The sequence below is a fragment of the Oreochromis aureus genome, linkage group 20 (genome assembly GCF_013358895.1).
Source record: "Oreochromis aureus strain Israel breed Guangdong linkage group 20, ZZ_aureus, whole genome shotgun sequence".
Taxonomy (NCBI): domain Eukaryota; kingdom Metazoa; phylum Chordata; class Actinopteri; order Cichliformes; family Cichlidae; genus Oreochromis; species Oreochromis aureus.
In genome coordinates, this window is record NC_052961.1 from 14,242,563 (window position 1) to 14,263,041 (window position 20,479).

Here is a 20,479-nt window from a genome sequence, read left to right on the forward strand (position 1 = left end):
GACGCTTGGCCGACGGAGTGGGCGGGGTTTTCAAGTTTCATGAATCTACAGCTCGCAGGCAGCTGTAATTACTTGCAGGGGAGTAAATGAATGTTGAGTTTGTCAGGAGCTTCATTTTTCCCACCCTTTTCCATTTCAGCGGATCTATTTCCTGCGCACGTCCTCTTCTCTTCTCCAGGCAGGCAGACAACACATGCATCGTCTGTTCTCTCAGACAAGGTTTCATATTGCAAAGAGCCGCACGCATTTTGATCAATTTTTGATTAGGCAAAACTTTGTTGCGCCTGTGTTTTGCGCTGTAACACAGTCTGGTAGACACAGAGTGCTGCTGCGTCTTCCCTGCAGAGTTGTTTACTATGCTGTCTGTGTATTGCCATTTTCTCCAGCAGGCTATATTCCCCTCTAATGAAATGATCGCGTTAGCAGCAGCATACATTAGTTTTTGAAACAGAAATGACTGATGTGTTCTGTGCATTTGGGAGAGGGGGCTGTATATTAAACATGAGGTGTCCCAGAGAAGGCCAACAGCAAGAGCAAACTGCAGCACCAGACTTTGATGACACAGGTCGATGCTTAAGTTTCACCTCATTTGTTCCTCACATCCTGCTTTTAAAAAACAGACTTTCAGATGTCGATGTCTAAGAACTGATTCCTGTTCTATATACAGTTGTGGTCAAAAGTTTACATACACTTGTAAAGAATATAATATAATGGCTCTACCGAGTGTCCCGTTATTTCTAAAACTCTGATTTTTCTCTGATAGAGTGATTGGAACAGATACTTCTTTGTCACAAAAAACATTCATGAAGTTTGGTTCTTTAATTACTTTATTATGGGTTAACAGAAAAAGTGATCACATCTGCTGGGTCAAAATATACATACAGCAGTGCTAATATTTGGTTACATGTCCCTTAGCCATTTTCACTTCAATTAGGCGCTTTTGGTAGCCATCCACAAGCTTCTGGCAAGCTTCTGGTTGAATCTTTGACCACTCCCCTTGACAGAATTGGTGCAGTTCAGTTAAATTTGATGGCTTTCTGACATGGACTTGTTTCTTCAGCATTGTCCACATGTTTTCAATGGGGTTTAAGTCAGGACTTTGGGAAGGCCATTCTAAAACCCTTATTCTAGCCTGATTTAGCCATTCCTTTACCACTTTTGATGTGTGTTTGGGGTCATTGTCCTGTTGGAACACCCAACTGCGCCCAAGACCCAACCTTTGTGCTGATGATTTTAGGTTATGTTGAAGAATATGAAGGTAATCCTCCTTCTTCATTATCCCATTTACTCTCTGTAAAGCACCAGTTCCATTGGCAGCAAAACAGCCCCACAGCACAATACTCCCACCACCATGCTTGATTGTAGGCATGGTGTTCTTGGGGTGAAAGGCCTCACCTTTTCTCCTCCAAACATATTGCTGGGCATTGTGGCCAAAAAGCTCGATTTTTGTTTCGTCTGACCACAGAACTTTCCTCCAGAAGGTCTTATCTTTGTCCATGTGACCAGCAGCAAACTTCAGTCGAGCCTTAAGGTGCTGCTTTTGGAGCAAGGGCACGGCAGCCTCTCAGTCCATGGAGATGCAAAACACGTTTGACTGTGGACAATGACACATGTGTTCCAGCAGCTTCAAATTCTTGGCAGATCTGCTTTTTGGTGATTCTTGGTTGACTCTTCACCCTCCTGACCAATTTTCTCTCAGCAGCAGGTGATAGCTTGCGTTTTCTTCCTGATCTTGGCAGTGACGAAACAGTGCCATGCGCTTTGTACTTACAAACAATTGTTTGCACTGTTGCTCTTGGGACATGCAGCTGCTTTGAAATGGCCCCAAGTGACTTTCCTGACTTGTTCAAGTCAATAATTCGCTTTTTCAGATCCATGCTGAGCTCCTTTGACTTTCCTATTGTAGCGTTTGTGGGCGTTTGTATCCAATGAGCCCTATTTAACTGGCCTAAGAGAAGTCACCAGCTGTAGTCACTCATAATCACTCACAAGAAGTTAAGAGGCCATGCTATGAAGCTCAGTTGACTGACAACTTTCTAAGTCACCAAAATTGCTAATTCATGTTGCTGTATGTATATTTTTGACCCAGCAAATGTGATCGCTTTTTTCTGTTAACCCATAATAAAGTAATTAAAGAACCAAACTTCATGAATGTTTTTTGTGACAAAGAAGTATCTGTTCCAATCACTCTATCAGAGAAAAATCAGAGTTTTAGAAATAACGGGACACTCGGTAGAGCCAATATATTATATTCTTTACAAGTGTATGTAAACTTTTGACCACAACTGTATACTGCCCTAATGGCAGATTCTCATATTAAGCATGAACAAAGTTTCAAATAATGAGGGCAGATATCTGGAAGCTATCCCCAGGAAACAAAAGCTTGGGCTCTAGGCTACCTCAGAGTGTTTTTTTTTCCTACTGTTGGCTCCTTATGGTGTTAATAAGTGTGGATATTGTTAATATGGTGTCTCAGGGCTCAGAAGAAGGTTGGGTTAAGGCACGAGGAAAGGGTAAATCAACTTGATGCACACAGATAATAAACTGATGCCCTGCAAGAAGATGAATAAAAATGACTTTCGACTGCAAATCAACAGTATGCAAAGTTAGAAGAGTCCAAGAATAAATAGGGAGTTGGAATTGAGCACAATGGGTAATCTGCAGGATGTGGTTTTACAAACACGCGTGTAGGAACTGAGAGGAAGATGGCAGTTTGCTCTTGTAACCATTCCCCCATTGCTGGATATTTTTTTAAGAGAAAAAAAATCAAAGCAACATGCACACTCACACTTTAGTTGTCAAAATCTCTGCTGCTCCAACTCTCTCATAACTCCCTTCTCTCATTTTCTTTTGATCAATTTTTCAAAGCTCCAGTTGAGATGCTGCGTTCGTGGATACAGTTACAGTGCAAACGGAGAGTGCTTCATCCAAGAAACTGAGGGCTTTACCTTCATGCTGCACCACCTGACGGCTGCACTTGGATCATCTGAGATAACTTGTTTTAATGTGGAGACAGAGCAGCAGCAAATTCATTCAAACCGGGGGCAGTGGGAAGCAGTTTAAGGACATGCAGTACAGATGGAGTACATTAGGGTTTTCTCTGTGGCTTCCTTATCCACATGGCAGGAGGCCAAGGAGAGCAGCACGAGCCTTGAAATGCCACCCAGAAGGATATACCGTATACAGCTATTAACAGCTGAATGTCGCAGGCTAATGTCACATGTCAGCACTGCGCAATGCCTTGCTTTATTTCTTACTTCTGAAGCATTTCTCTGTCATGGCACATAATGCCTTCAGGTAAAAATGTATCTCACCAAAACTGCCATTTTACTATCCATTTATAGGTCCCCTCAAGCCAGTGTCTTTTAGACAAATTAAATTGCCTTTTAGGAAGTCACTGAAGCCCATCCAGCAATGATGAAGCTGTTCTTCAAGTGACCCTGTGTTTTAAAGGCAGAAAGTGGGGATAAAAAGAATCCCACAAAAATCCCAAACATAAAAATTTGATTCCTTTAAACTTTGTCCACAATTACACTATCAAACCACACAGCTGAATTAGCCATACCTTCAACTCCAAGTTGAGTGTACTGGAACTCCTGGTTTGTGGATAAGGAAATGCCAGCAACCACAGAGTATTAACCACTTCAAAACACACTGTCTGTCAGTATTATGCTCTTGGGCTGGCTCCTTTCTTCCTCTGGCTGACCAGTCATACGGCGTTGCCAACGTGGGTGGCAGCCAGTGAGATTTATTTTCTGAAATCGCTCATACAGTATATTTGCCCCTAAACAAACCCAACCCGAAGCCTCTAGGTTCAGCCCTACAAAACATTTACCAGCTGCGATGAAAGAAAGACCCCAATAATCTCACCAGCAGAGTGGAAAACGTTTCCTTTTTCCCTCCAAGAGAATACAAAATAGTCTCTACTGAGCTGACAACCACCTCATATAGATGTGCATTTGTGTGATGGATCTGAAATGGCACACGAGAGGAAGCGTAGTAGGTGTTAGAGTGATTTACTCGCTGATCTCATATTGCACGAAATATATAATTAAAATCATAAATGCATGAACCAAATGGGGAGTTTTCTGACTGGTGCTTCTGCAATAGTTCAAAACAGTAATAATACAGAGCGAGTTGATTAGCCTGAGTGATTTTATATGAATCCTGAAAATTGAACTTCAGCACTTCTCTCGTCATACTGCCGCAGTGTTGCTTAGGAAATGAATCGGCAATGTATTTAAATCCATTACAGCCGTAATACAGATACGCAAAAAAAAAAAAAAAGACTATTAGCTACCGATACTGTCATTAGGTCCATCAGCCTCTGACGTCTCTTTAAAAAGAGATCTTCACGCACAGTCCTGAAAAGCATGTGGGAGCTGCCTTATCATTCTTGTCAGGTCTCATTCAGTACCACATCATTGATCCTCTCCACCTCCACCACAGTGACACATCTGGAGCAGTGGCAGTTTCGCTTCACCCGAGACACAACAGCCTGATCGGCAGTTTTTCCACAACCTGTGTCCCTTAATGGAGAAAATAAATTGAGTGTCATTTATCCACGGAAGACTGCCTTAATAAGCCATAAATATACTGTACGGCCACATGCAACTACCTGTTGATGGGAGTAATTTAAGAGACCACTTTTGAATCTCAATGAATTTTAACTGAAGCAGACGGCAAAATAACAACTGCTACCAGCGCCTCCTGAAAGCAGCTATTGAAGAGGCAAGGCAGTCAAAGGTTGGTGGGTTTGCTTACACAACACAACACACTGGTTAAATGTTTCCTTTTTCTAAGGCAGCCAACATCTTAAGCATACCCACGAGCCCCCGTTGTGGCCACAGCAGCTGGTGTTCCTGAGCTTTCTCATAAACAGCTCTCAGGCATGAGTTGAGGCTTTGTCTGTCTAACATCCCCTTTGAGAAATAAGGAGCGTGTGGGAAATAATGCAAAGACTATAGCTGGAGCTGAATAAGTCCCACTCAGGATTCTTCTTCTTGTGCAGCAGTTTACATTGGTGAGGGTTTATGTCTCACAATATGGTTTCCACTGAGCCCTGGGACTAGCCTAACAACAACACTGGAGCTGAAATGATTTAATTAACAGAGCATCAGAAAAATAATCTTTTCTTCTTCTTTCTGTTGCTTCCTTTAGGGGTCGCCACAGAAGATCATCTGCCTCCATCTCACCCTATCCCTAGCATCCTCCTCTGTCTCTCCATCCCTTTGCATGTCATCCTTCACATCTTCCTCTTTTCCTCCAGCCTGGCACCCCTTGTCTAATAATCCACAATGTTAGAAAAAGTGTGCTTTCAGTTCTTAAATGTAAGAATTATATGCCTTTCCTTATTATACATCATCATGATTTTACCATTTTTGATTTTCCTTACACAAGGCATTTAATCAAAACTGCTGTCAGGCTTGTTAGCTGCAGTCCTAAATAAGACGAAGTTGTAAATTACTAAAAAGTGCACGTCGACAAAGTGAAAACCCCTAAGAGCTACTTTTTGGATTGTAGTGTACGTGTGCCACAACTGATGTTCTACTGCTTTACAAACGATCCTGTGGTGCAGTCTGCTCTGCTCACCTATTTGGGTTTGTGTAGCATTTGCTGACATGCAGGCGGCTGCTGAGGGCATACAAATGAGCCAGGTGACCGAGTCCCACCACGGCAGCCCAGAACAGTGTTACAGACAGATGGGAGATATTTGATCAGTGGCCACAGACCTTTACATGTCCTGAGGGAGCCCAGGAGAAAGACGCCCCACCTCACCCCCCTTGTATTTGTGTGAAATAAGGCGAATGCGTGTATAGAGCGTGCTGGCCTTTGGATACGTGGGAAGTCAACCGTTGCTAATGCAAAAATCGTCCTGCTTTCATTCCTTCTACCGCTATTGATGTTTTGCAAAACTAATCGTGTTAAAGTAGTTTACAATTTACTGAGAAGTTAAAAATATGTAACATCAACAACACTGACAAGGATAAGAACTTCATGTCATCAAAAAGCAACAAAGAGGAAAACAAAATGTATTAATGAGCACATTAATGAAACGCTGATGCAGAAATCCACAGCGAGCTGCAAAATTGCCAAATGTGAGTGACAGAATCAATGTTTCTAGTTTTCTGCATTTTGAATTATTCAAAGAAGACAATGCTTTCTGTAAGTCTATTCATCTGCCACAATTATACTAAACTGACAGCATGTGGAAAGACGACAAATTCACAAAAGGTTTTTGATGAATAATTCTGACAACAGTGAACAGAAAAAGTAAAAACTTTTAATCAGCAAAGAGGAGAGTATATTCACACAAACTCATGTCTGCATCGTGCTAAATGCAGGTCAGATGTGACAGTAAGGCATGGATCTGGAAAAACAAACAAACCCAGCGTGGCTAGCATAAATACAATTCCTTGTCGTTAATTTTTTTCTTCACATACAAAAATATGGCATTTAAAACAAAAATCACACATCAAATGTTCAAGCAATTCAACACCGCTACAGTAATCTTGTTCAGGATAAGTGGACTGCAGGAATAAACAGAAGCATTACATTTTCAGAAATGAGACCTGGTCACATTTGAGTGCTTTTTGCAATCAAGCAACACTGGGATAAAAACTGAATGACAGTTCACATTTCGTTGCTGTTTCACATTAATGAATTAGACAGAAGCTGGATGCATTGTGGCTCGAAAATCAGTAATATTGAAAAAATGGGAAAAATCAAACTCCCCCCAAAATGCCCTAAAACAGAAGTAGTCCAACCTTTTCACGGTTAGTAATATGCACATTTAAAGGGTTCATTATCTTTGTGGATGGATTCAGTGGACGGCACTTTTCCTCAAAATGTATACGCTACAACATTACAGAGAGCAACATCTGCTCATAAAAAATAAATATTTTCAAACCAACAGTTGATTTCTGTCTTATAAGAGAATGTGGTTTATCCTGAGTTACTGCATTTTACACTTCAAATTTAGTAGCCAAGCAAACAAAAAGAAAAAGAATTATGCGCATAAACTGAAAGTTTTAAGTGCTCTCCTCACTGGGTGTCAGTCAATGAAGTGGTTTTGTATAAAAAGCTATTTTCATGGCAAACCACAAAAATACATACAGGATATGTATAATTGTGCACACACATATAATTTATATTTACTTCCACACACATAAGCAAACACACAAGAAAACTGGAAAACAGCCCTATAATAATCTTGCATCGCCTTTTAACTGATCTTCCACGGTAGAAATAGTTTCATTTATGCATCTGTACCAACAAACAAACAAAGATACTGAGATTTTGCTGTCACCTCCCCACAGCATTCATCCTGAGGGACAGAGGCACATTCTCTACACTTTAATGGCCTGGGGTGTTTTCATTTTAAGGAGCAGAGCCGACTTCATCAGGACTTGTAGTCTGGGGAATAGAGCCGGTACCTGGGGCTGCTGTTTAGGCTGGTCCCGGGTAACGTGCGGTTGAAAGAATTTGATAATGGTGAGTCTAAACCTGAAGAGAGAAATGTTAAATAAAGAGTGTAAACAAAGCATCAAGAGCAGAATGGCACAACCACTTTGTGTGACACAAACTAGAAGTGGAAGAAGTCTGTTAGAAGTTATTAGTAAATAAAAGCAATCTAGAAAACACCTACATGGTTTAAATGTCATTTAACCAGCCTAATTTGACACGCTAACACATACATGTTATATCAACACTCCAGCTTCCTTCAAGACAATTGAGTCTGCAGAATGATAAATCATTTATGCTTTAGGTTCACATCCAAATGATCTTTATAACTGTTGAGGTGACATCAGTACAACCAGGCTAAGGGAGAGGGAAATACCAACAGCTGATCATGTCCAACTGAAAAGTAATCAATTACTCAACTGGTTAAAAAGATTTGACTCAAGATGGAACATACAGTGGGGCAAAAAAGTATTTAGTCAGCCACCGATTGTGCAAGTTCCCCCACTTAAAATGATGACAGAGGTCAGTAATTCGCACCAGAGGTACACGTCAACTGTGAGAGACAGAATGTGAAAAAAAAAATCCATGAATACACATGGTAGGATTTGTAAAGAATTTATTCAGTAAATCAGGGTGGCAAATAAGTATTTGGTCAATAACAAAATACAACTCAATACTTTGTAACATAACCTTTGTTGGCAATAACAGAGGTCAAACGTTTACTATAGGTCTTTACCAGGTTTGCACACACAGTAGCTGGTATTTTGGCCCATTCCTCCATGCAGATCTTCTCGAGAGCAGTGATGTTTTGGGGCTGTCGCCGAGCAACACGGACTTTCAACTCCCATCACAGATTTTCTATGGGGTTGAGGTCTGGAGACTGGCTAGGCCACTCCAGGACTTTCAAATGCTTCTTGGAGCCACTCCTTTGTTGCCCAGGCGGTGTGTTTTGGATCATTGTCATGTTGGAAGACCCAGCCGCGTTTCATCTTCAAAAGTTCTCACTGATGGAAGGAGGTTTTGGCTCAAAATCTCACGATACATGGCCCCATTCATTCTGTCCTTAACACGGATCAGTCGTCCTGTCCCCTTGGCAGAAAAACAGCCCCATAGCATGATGTTTCCACCCCATGCTTCACAGTAGGTATGGTGTTCTTGGGATGCAACTCAGTATTCTTCGTCCTCCAAACACGACGAGTTGAGTTTATACCAAAAGTTCTACTTTGGTTTCATCTGACCACATGACATTCTCCCAATCCTCTGCTGTATCATCCATGTGCTCTCTGGCAAACTTCAGACGGGCCTGGACATGCACTCGCTTCAGCAGCGGAACACGTCTGGCACTGCGGATTTGATTCCCTGCCGTTTTAGTGTGTTACTGATGGTGACCTTTGTTACTTTGGTCCCAGCTCTCTGCAGGTCATTCACCAGGTCCCCGTGTGGTTCTGGGATCTTTGCTCACCGTTCTCATGATCATTTTGACCCCACGGGATGAGATCTTGCGTGGAGCCCCAGATCGTGGGAGATTATCAGTGGTCTTGTATGTCTTCCATTTTCTGATGATTGCTCCCACAGTTGATTTTTTCACACCAAGCTGCTTGCCTATTGTAGATTCACTCTTCCCAGCCTGGTGCAGGTCTACAATACTTTTCCTGGTGTCCTTCGAGAGCTCTTTGGTCTTGGCCATGGCGGAGTTTGGAGTCTGACTGTTTGAGGCTGTGGACAGGTGTCTTTTATACAGATGATGAGTTCAAACAGGTGCCATTCATACAGGTAACGAGTGGGGACAGAAAAGCGTCTTACAGAAGACGTTACAGGTCTGTGAGAGCCAGAGATTTTCCATGTTTGAGGTGACCAAATACTTATTTGCCACCCTGATTTACTGGATAAATTCTTTACAAATCCTACCATGTGAATTCATGGATTTTTTTTTCACATTCTGTCTCTCACAGTTGAAGTGTACCTCTGGTGCAAATTACTGACCTCTGTCATCATTTTAAGTGGGGAACTTGCACAATCGGTGGCTGACTAAATACTTTTTTGCCCCACTGTATATGACACTATTGTGCACCTCTGGAAGAGTTTAGCTGTTGTTAAACTAACATGTTTAGTCATCTTATACTTAAAATTTCCAGGGAAAACACTACCTAGGCTACTTTTATGCTTTTATTTTATTCTGAGTTACTACTATTGCACTGCTGCTGCCAATGGCACCTCATTTCAATAATTTCACAGTACAAATTAAGATGCATCTCATCAATGACAGCAGTTTACTGGAAAATTATTTTTTCCTCATATATTGTCATCATTGCCAATTTTAAATGGACCTCTGGTGTCCATGTTTAGAAAAGCTCATGAAACAAATTTGCAGAGGGAGAGGGAGAGAGAGTAAGCATCAAATTCTGTGTCAAGCTATAACCCAGAGCCCAAACAATACTCCACACTTTTTTTTTTTGTGGTTCTTTAAACATTCACAGGGGTAATTTGTCCCCCAGACTAAGATGCCAACTTCAGATAATGTGGGGAGCTGTGTAAAGCTGCATAAGGGGGCTACTTTGAAGGGGACAGTAGCCAAATTAAAATCCGATATCTTTCTGCTTTTTAGGCACAGTCAGCTTTTTGATCAAGCTGTATATTCTCATGAATGTATGTTCTCATCTATTTACAAATCGCTGTTTGGGTAAAGTCACAGTGACATTGCCCTACCTGAGACTGGTGACGGCGGTGTCCTCTGGATGAAAGCAGGATGATAAGCTCGTTCCCTTGGCGTGAACACCGAATGGAGGACTGCCCGGGGGGATACATTTAAAAACATGAGTGTTTGTTGACCTTCGTATATAAAAACTCTTAGCCACAAAATATAGTATTACAACTTTAGATGCTTTAAAATTATTACCACCACTGATAACTGACTGTCAAGTTAAAGAAGTACTTCACTTTGAAAGAACTTGTATCACTGCAATACACTGATGCATCAGCTTGTGTTTGAAGGATTGAAATTTTTAAAATACAAAACATGTTAATAGCTTTAATGGATGTTCCAGTAACAGTGGAAAAACCTTGCTTGTACACAGTCTGGATAATGAGTACAGTAACTTTTCTTCAGGCTCTGTGCTTTTAGCATAATTAATTTTGAGAAAGTAGCAGCACATTAAAAAGATGCAAAGTCTCAACTTTAATTTTGTTTAAGAAGTCAGTATTGAAAGGGTTTCATGTGAGATGCACCCCTCAGGGCACAAACAGTTATTCAAAAGTATTTGGACATTTTCCTAGTTAATGTTCTTTCTCGAAGTTGACTGATTTTTGAGAATTGATGCGACTTCCACAGTAAGGACAAATTATTTTAGAGACTGGACTACACCTACGTAATCATGACCCGTTTCCCTGTCAGTGGTCATAGTACAACTTCATGACCATACCCTCAAACTGATGGCGAGCTTCACAAATAGAAAAGCCTAGTTGGTAAAATGATCCTGCATCAAAATGATAGACTGTAGAGTAGAAGAAAAGGGGAAAAGAAAAAAAGGGGGATAAACTCAAAGCATGACGCCTCATCTGTCAGAGAAGGTGGTGCATCCGTTATGGTTGCCTTATTGATTTCAAGGCTGACAGAGGCAACAGGACTGTAGAGGTGCACAGGAGCATTCTGTGTGCTGTGATTGAGTCAAATCAAAACTAATTGGTTGCTTCGGCTGTACTTTTGGGATCGCTGAATGATGAAATGTCCTAAGAGCTTTCTAGGCTGAGCACTTGGAATAGCTTTGATTCATCAGTAAATATTAAAACCTTTCAATGTGCCTCAACCTAAATGAAGAGCTGACTCCAAGCAGGGTTACCCCCACAACAAGCTGGAGCTGAGGGTGGATGTAAAGAAACGCATTAAAGTGTAAGTTGAGACAGTCGAGGATTTTCCACAAAACACTCAATGACATTTTAATCGGCAATTGTACCTGTGATGTCTTTTTTGAGCTCACAGCCTGTCTTTTACACGGGTTACACTTCAAACACAGCAATTTTTAAACCTACTAAAATTGATATTTTGTAGTATTTTTGTGCATGAGAATGTGCACACAAATCAATGCCCACCCCCCAAAAAAGTAGCTGTCCAAATACTTATGATCTGGTCTGTGAACAGCTGTCGAAAAGTAAGATCTTGGCACACTCCAGGTACACAAAAATATTACTTTGCTGACAGAAAACAAACTAGAGTGCAGTTCTTTAAAATGTGATCTAACAGGTCCTCCAATTATCTAAGGTTTAGTAATTCCAACAAGAATAAGGCAACCCACCGATTATGATGATAGCTGTACCAGCCAGCAGAGCGAACAGGGTGCAGAACATCATCTGGTAGGAGTTTATGAAGCTGTGGAAGGAGTGGCCCCCCTCCATATGACCAACTGGAGAAGCAGCTGCTGAGAGAGTGAGGCGTTTGAGATAACAAGCCCATTTGAAATGCTGAAATCAATATTAGCTATGGCAGAAAGGATAATGATATTGTTACAAGACTGGTGATGTCTTATACCTGAATGGAAAGATGGTTACGAAAAATATGCCATGTCCGTGTCCTCATTTCCCACAGATGGCAGGGCTGGTTATGTGACTGACATTGATTACTCAGCAGTAACCCATTTAAACAGCTAATTACCTCAATACAGAATTTCTATTTTCTAATTTCTGTACAATTGAAGGGTAAAAAAACAACAACAAACTGTTAAGCACTGTACGTTGAGATGTGCATTTTCTGTGATTGAACAAAATGATGATACGTCTTGAAAATATTGTAAGATTAAACAATGTGAATCATTTATGATGAACTATGAGCAGCTTCACATTTATGATAATACATTGTGAAACAACCCAGCTACATTTCCTGCAACATTACACATAAAATACACTTAAAGTAAAATGACAAGTCTGGCTTTAGGTTCTGTGGATTCACATTTGCACTGTTAATATCTGACCTTGAATTGCAGCATTGGGATCAGCTACGTGAATCAAAGTGACTGGGATGACGAGATTCTGGTCGGAGGAAGCGCTGCTTATAGAAATGGAAGCAGAAACTGCTGCCTGGGGGTTCACAGCACTGACGGTGTACTTTGAGAAACTGGGGAAGCCATGGTGTACCTCCTTCTCTTGGACAACAATGTTGGGAGAAGTAGACGCCACCTAAAGATACCACAAAGTGATGTATGCTTCTAAACATCATATCTTAAGTTCACTAAAACACAGATAATTCAATTATAATAGCATTATTTATCTTTAAAAACATATTGTACCTCCACATTGGACAGGGCTGCAGTAGGGCCATAGACTGTGAGTTCAGCCGATGGGTGTACGTTTGAGAGCAGCAGCTCAGTCTGGTCTGAGTACAGGCCTGGCTCAATTGGCAGTCTGGCACTGACTTGTACCCCAGAGAAAGTACTGCCCTCCAGGCCTGCCTTCACCAGCAGGTTGGTCATGGATACGCTGAGCACGCGGGTCTGCTGGTCAGTGATGGGCTGCAAGGTCATGGAGCATGTGTAGAAGCCTGAGGCATTGGACACAAGTAAAGGCGATGGTTAGAGATAAATTACTAATGTGTACATTTGGTACAAGACCTGATCATGAATACCACCATGCACGTGAGCCCTGATATAACTTCGGTTACAAAAAAGGTGCCAGGCACATACAAGAAATATGTATTTTTCCCCTCAGATTTAACCTCTGAATATCTCAGAACATATCACTTCACAATCACATGGTTCTATTAGAAACCCTTTAAAATTCAGCCGAATGGTTACAACCTTATAAACACACTGTGGATCCCATTGTACATAAGCCAGCAACTGGGGAGAAGTCCCAAAATCCCAAACACAATTAGATCAGTGATTTCAGGCAACGGGGCGTCTACTCGGTTCAATATATCACCCGGACACCTTTTATAGCCCCTGCTAAATTCGTTGTACAGGCAATGCAGGTATTGATTATGCCCTTGTAAACAGTACTTTCCTACCCCCTTTGCACACCATACACATTTATTAAAAAAATTTTTTTTTTTAAAAATTCTCCACTACATAGGTTATGTTAAAAAGTATCTTTTAATTTAAGGGGTGGGGCTCTCTTACCAATGCTGGGGTCAAAGGTGACGTGTGTTTTAAAGACATCATTAGCAGAGAAATCGACGATGTCGCTGGTAAAGCTGAGATGGCAGTTTACAGATGTTTCTGGCTGCAGCTGTGAAATAGCTTCAATCTGGTTAGAGGAACAGGTTCCTGTATTGTAGGGCACAATGGAACAAGAAATTTGTTATTAAAAAAAAAGAAAAATAAGACTTCATGAATCTTTACATTTATTTAAGGGGGAAAAAATCCAAAAACAACAATAACAGAAAGTTCTGATATTTGGGATATCTGCTAAAATGGTTTCTCATATAGAGATGATTTACACAGCTTTCATATCTGCACTATAATGTGATTATTGGGTGAAAGAGCTAGTCTGGCTGTGTGTAAAAGTAATACATTCATATAACATTTCTTCTAAAACACACAAATAAACATTTTTTTTTTTAACTAAATATGAGTTCAATACCAATGAGGTTGGTTCCTCTTTCTTTGGTTGTCAGGAGAACCTTTGTCTCCTTGCCATTCCTGACTGGTGTAGCCTGTGCCATAGCTGCTGTCCGTGTAGGACTTTCCACTACTACCTACAGAGGCATAGAGAAAGAAACAACAGCTAAAGGAAAATTCAAGGCAGATATAAGTGTGTACATGGAATAATCACATTGAAATTTGCATTCACTAGTAACCGTTTACATCAATCAAATCAAACCGTCGGGGAAGCAAACTAATTAAAACACAGCTGAGTGCTGAATATAACATTCCACCCACTTGTTTCAAAGACATTCTCACACTGATAAAAAAAAAAAAAAAAAAAATCTTAATTCAGTTCCTTTTAAAATGCATGTGAGCTCTTTTCTGTTTAAGATAGATAGCCAACATAAAAACATTTTAACTGCTCTAAAAGCAAATATTCATTACAAATTGTGATCACATTCAGGGGGAAGGAGCATGATTTAAAGAACAGCAACATCCAGAGAGCCAATTAATCCTTTCCACGCACCGTGTACAATAATCCTAACAACAGCATTTCATGCGCACACGTTATGCATAAATTAAGTGTTGTGGAAGTGATGATGGATATGCAATCCACTTGTTTTTAATTTTTGTTATGATACATGTCTAGAGGATTCCTGCAATATTCTGCACTAGTAGAGGAACAAAGGTATAAAGAGCAGAGAAAGATCAAAATGGTACTGCATGCATAATTAGAATTCTGTTTATTAGTGCACATTCATTAAAGCCATGGCTAAACAACATACCAAGCTGCACTATCAGTAAAGTAATAGGGCTGGGCCATATTATACCGTTCACGGTAATACCGGTACAATGCTAGGCAACGATAAGAAAATGAAATATCATGATAGAATATGGGTAAAACGCGCATGCACAGTGCCGAAAAAGCACGGCGGTAAAATGAGAATGGGGAAAGCAGATTGTTGAGTGAAACGGATGAACCAGAATTGGTTTGTAAAAATGGTGCAGCTTAACTGGTTTGGTGTTTGTCCGTCAGATGCAAAACAAAGCACATTTTTTTTTGTAGAACATGCAAGCGGGCCGTCGTTATTGCCGTATTTGTCGGACTAAGGTGCTCGTAAATCTGGGAGTAATCTGGGTCCTAAACTCCGTCCTTTAAGGTCCCGAAGTCAAACGAACATCACTGAGAGTTAAAAACTGTCTAAATTCTTTCATTTTTAATAAAACGATCAGCATTGCTGCTTTACCAGGTGTAACTATGATGTTTAACATCCAGGCATCCATGAAAACAGAATTTATTACATTTAACAGAGTTAGAAGTTAGCAGGAAGTTAGCAGAAGTTAGCTTGCTAGTTTCGCTAGTTACCTAAGCATGATATAGCATTTTCTGACTGAGAGATTTCTGAAAAAAATCGAACGTACAGCTCTGCTATCACTTCCAACATAAATGAAGACAGGAAACTAAACAGCAGTGACGTTTGTAGGGTTACTGAAGTTGGGCTAGCTGGTATATAATGATGTGCTACGTGATCGCTAGCGACACAGCTGTGTTAGCATAACATAAACAGTAAAGCTGGAGGATGAAGGCTAACACTTTTCCACTGGATAAAAGTTAACGTGAAGGTTCCTGATGGTTAGAGACAAATGCAATCTCATGGCAGGATGCTGTAAACGGACCAAACTTCAGTCAGGAGAACAACTGAGATAATCCATCCACAATACGAGGTTAGTCATTAATATACTGCAACATCATGGGAATAGAGCAGCTGTGATAGAATAAGGCATTAATGAATCAATGGTACAGAAGTAGAGGAAGCAAGAAGAATGAGTTGAATAAAGTTTGATTTATCTGACTGCTTTGTTTCGCTTAATGTGTGCACCTTATGGTCAGAAAAATACATATTTGACTTTTTATTTGGCACACTGCAGTTTCATGTTGCAAAGCACCTCTTTTAACTTCAGTGGATATTATACATGGTTATGCTCAGGATATGTCAGCCCATTCCTAGTGGAAATGCCTTTTGGTTAAACTTTCAGCAAGGAACTTGCATTTGCACTGTTAAATGTTTATATAGCTTTAATGCACATGAAAAAACAGCTGCTTGTTTAAGTAAAATAAATGGATGGGGGGTTGCGCTAGTAAAGTTGTGGAGTTCTATTTTGTCTCGCAGAAATTATATCGTCAGTTATATCGTTATCGCAAATTTCCAAATATATATCGTGATATATATTTTTGGCCATATCGCCCTGCCCTATAAAGTAACATACCTCTCTGTATGTTTTCAAAATACCAGGTATCTCATAGTACACAGTAGCTGTCCCAGAGTCTCTAGCTACAGCTGCTCCAGTTTTAGGGTCCACCTGAAGAACACCATCTGCAGAGGAGCTCCAAGTGCCATGAGCACCTACAGAGAAGGCAAAGATAATATTGTGCTTTCAAAATATGTACAGTACACTTAAATTCATGTAAATTGGTACTGCTTTAGTTATAATTTTGACATAAAAAGTACTTTGTCCTTATGGAAAGTCAATGAAAAGCAATGGAAGAATCACATCAGAAAACATAAGAAATACTTATCTAGACTGTATTCTTGTGCCAAATTTAACAGACATTTTATTAACTTTCACAATGTTTTGTTGTGCTTTTTATTTTATGACAGCATTTGTGACATTTTAACATGTAAATCTCTTACCATTGGGATTGGTTAACTGGATATGGAAGCAGACCACATCTCCCACCACCAGTTTTTTGGCATCATCCATATGAATAGCATGTCCGACTGGAATTGGAACATAGTCTGCCACACCCATGTTTTCGCTGTCCCAAACTGCAAGGAGTGTGAGTCCTACATTAACAGTTCTCACTGTGAGGGTGTGATTACCAGGCCCAACCCCAACCTGCACAAGGTCATCTCTAAAGAAAAGAACATGGGAACAGATTTAATTATGATTAGCATTTGTACATGTTTCTGTGAAAGTCCTAATTTTTCAGGGTGTTTCAAATCAAGCAAGTTAGAAAAAAGGTTGGCCAAAACAGCTCCAGCCTTAGACATCAGTAAAAGAAGCTCTTAGGGGACTCTAAGGGGAATTTTATCACAGGCCAACAATCAAAAATTTGATACTTTCCCACTAAAATCATCTGTCAGCACCTGGAGAAAACCATAATAGAATCTATTTATTGTATTGCCAGGCGAGGGAGTCCCTCATTGAAAAAAAGTGCAACACTGCTCTGTTCAACACATTTACCTCGCTCAGTCAGGTGGAAACAACTCGTTCTGAAACTGGGGTTAAAGGAATACCTCTCTAAATTAATCAAATTAACTCCTCATAGAGCCTATCACTAGATGATGTTGTGACCTCAACTGCTCTGGTTGGATTGTACAGAAAATGAATGCACAACAGTATGAGTCAAGAGAAGTAGTATCATGCATCTCAGCAGTGGTGAAGAATAAAACAAAATTAATGTTAGTATTAAAGATATACACCGATGAGCCAAACATTATGACCACCACTGGCTAATAAGCTGTTGTTCCTTCACCTGCAGTCAAAGTAACTCTATACTGCTGAGGTGTGGACTCTAAGGGACCTTTAAAAGTGCCCTTTCACACTAAGACCATAGTTTTCCAAGCTGTGAGGGGACCACATCTCCAGCACACTGTTCATGGTTTGTCCAGTCTTAGACCACCAGACAGTGCTGACCCAGAGCACTATGCAAGTCTTGCCTCAAATCACCTGAGTGGCCAATATTTTTGTCACACAGATGAGTCATGTGTGGAATGAAAGACAAAAAACGGCAGGTCAAATATTATCTTATAATACACAAATTCTCTATTCGCGTGTTTGTCAAGTGCTCCAACACAATCAGGAGTTGTATAATATATTTTTTTTTTAAATTTCATCACAACAACATCTCATTTCCACAAAACTTCAGTTATGCATGATATGTGACGCCATCAGGTTGCCTGGCAACCATTTAGCAACGAGCTACAATGACCTCTTTTTCTTCTTTTATGCACCTACAAACCCTTATGAAAGCATCCTACTGTTTTCACAGCAGTAACATCTCATTTATATACACAAAAGCTGAATTATACATGATATATTAAACCATCATGTTCCTACCACCTAGCAATGAGATGCAATTTCCCATTTATTGCATTTATGCACCTACAACACCTTATAAAAGCATCACATTTTCATTTCATGGCCGACAGCATGAACAGGCCAAACGATACCATATGTACTATGTCTAAAAAAAAAAAAAAAAAAAAAAAATATTATATATATATATATATATATATATATATATATATATATATATATATATATATATAAAAAAAAATATATATATATATATATATATAAACACTGAATAGAGAACACTGATGGATAACCTGCTACCTGAAATAAATTTGATAATGGCTAGGAAGGCTGTGGGTTGACATGACTTGGTTTGCTGTATTTTAAATAATTGTAGACATTAGCTCATGCGAGGCTGGGCGAAGATGCACAAAATGAGTACTCAAAGTGAGGCCTTGCTTTTTTTCCCCTCTATAAATAGGGCCCAGAACAGAAGGATAATAGCTTTTCAAGCTTGGGGTATTACACTAACAGAAAAATAAATCTTCCTCTTTTTCTTTGTCTAGAGGTCATGCTTCAATCTGACAGTCATACAGCCTGAAGCTTAATGAGAATTGCTAAAGAACCTATAGGTTGCTTAGTCTCTCACCTGTTTGTGGTAAATGTAAGGTGGGAGTTGGAGCTGTGTAGTGCTTCTCCAGTGCTGGCATGAAAGTGGACAGTAAAGGTGAGTACAGTTCCCAGGGGGAAAGCCTTCAGGTTTTCTTTGGTGTTTGTGTGGAGCACCGGACTGGTACTGAAGCGCAAATAGGACACAGGCACCACCTGAAGAATAACATTAGTGTCGCAATCAGTAACTGCAGCGAGATGTCAGCTGTCACTTCAAAGGCCTGTGCTATTGCTAATAGTTACAGAGTGGCTATAACGATTCCAGTACGGGCCAATTCTCAGTGGGCAGAGAAGAAGAAAAAAGGCTCAGTCCGACATACGACAGGCAGTTACTACTGATAATATATTTTTAGAAAGATTCAATAAAAAAAAAAAAAAAAACAACAAACAAAAAAAAAAAAAACTGGTAATAGAAACCCTCTCCTGTATTCTTACTGGGTTCTAATGAAAAAAAAAAGCTAGGATTTTAAATAAGAAAAATAAAAGGCAAAAACAAAGTTGTCTTTTTGTTTTTTTTAAGTACAAGCCATATCACACAAAAATACCAGATTAAAAAAAATGTCTATCACTCCTAGTGCTTTGCATTTTTGTCACATATGTTTTAAATTTTATTATTACACAAACATAACAAAAGTAAACACAATATTCAGTTTATAAATGATGATTTCTCTAAATAAAGGGAGAAAGGTTATCCAAACCTACTGGGTCCTGTGTGAAACAGTAATTGCCCCTCTTGTTAAATCATGAATTAACTGTGATTAACCAGATTTTTTGGAAAGCTTCAGGTTCACCAAACACACTCAGGCCTGATTACTGACAGAACAAGAGATTGAATCAAGAGATCATTTAAACAGAGCCTGTCTGACAAAGTGAAGCAGGCTAAAAGACCTCAAAAAGCAACACATCGTGCCACGATCTAACGAAACACCTGAGAAATAAAAGTCACTGTCATCTCTCTGTCTGGAAAGTGTTACAAAGCCATTTCTAAGGCTTTGGGACTCCAGTGAACCACAGTGAGAGCCATTATACACAAATGGAGAAAACTTTGAACAGTGATGAAGCTTCCCAGGAGAGGCCGAGCAACCAAAATTACTCCAAGAGTGTAGGAACGACTCATCCAGGAGGTCACAAAAGACGCCAGAACAGTATTAAAGAACTGCAGGCTTCACATGTCTCATTTAAGGTCAGAGTTCATGATTCAACAAGAAGAAAGAGACTGGGCAAAAATGGTATCCATAGAAGAGTTCAAGGAGAAAACCACTGCTGGCCAAAGAACATGAAGGTTCGCCTTACATTTACCAAAAACCATCTTAAAAACCCCAAGACTTTTGGGAGGATATTCTGTGGACTGATGAGACCAAACGTTTTGGAAGGTCTGCGTTCCATTACATCTGGTTTGTCCAGTCTTAGACCACCAGACATTATATCGGTCTCATTTTGTGCTGTCTAACAAAACATCCTGAAGGATAACGTCCAACCATCTGTTTGTGACGTCAAGCTGAAGGCTCTTGGGTTCTGAATCACTTAAGAAAAACAAAATGAAGACTTTGGAGTGGCCTAGTCAAAGTTTTGACCTGAATCTGATTGAGATGATGTAGCATTACCTTAAAAGGGCAGTTCATGCACGAAAACCCACCAACTGAATTACAGCAATTCTGCCAAAATTCCATCCAATTTTCTGCCGCTTATCCTTT

The 20,479-nt window shown here is 40.0% G+C and overlaps 1 protein-coding gene across 2 annotated transcripts in view; it reads right to left on the bottom strand.

The window, feature by feature from the left end:
* Positions 1 to 6,261: 6,261 nt before the first annotated feature.
* The window catches only part of nup210 (nucleoporin 210), a 32,318-nt gene continuing 18,100 nt past the window's right edge, over positions 6,262 to 20,479 (bottom strand). Inside the window, exons 31-40 of one of the 2 annotated variants that reach the window (XM_031753620.2) lie at positions 18,766 to 18,941; positions 16,730 to 16,950; positions 16,305 to 16,441; positions 14,032 to 14,146; positions 13,569 to 13,715; positions 12,741 to 12,991; positions 12,426 to 12,630; positions 11,754 to 11,873; positions 10,171 to 10,251; positions 6,262 to 7,506 (exon numbers count right to left, since the gene is read on the bottom strand). In XM_031753620.2, the coding sequence (XP_031609480.2) occupies positions 7,403 to 7,506; positions 10,171 to 10,251; positions 11,754 to 11,873; positions 12,426 to 12,630; positions 12,741 to 12,991; positions 13,569 to 13,715; positions 14,032 to 14,146; positions 16,305 to 16,441; positions 16,730 to 16,950; positions 18,766 to 18,941 (1,557 nt within the window). In that variant the 3' untranslated portion in view covers positions 6,262 to 7,402. Of the gene's footprint in view, positions 7,507 to 10,170; positions 10,252 to 11,753; positions 11,877 to 12,425; positions 12,631 to 12,740; positions 12,992 to 13,568; positions 13,716 to 14,031; positions 14,147 to 16,304; positions 16,442 to 16,729; positions 16,951 to 18,765; positions 18,942 to 20,479 lie in introns of both variants that reach the window. The other variant, XM_031753619.2, reaches the window with a different exon arrangement.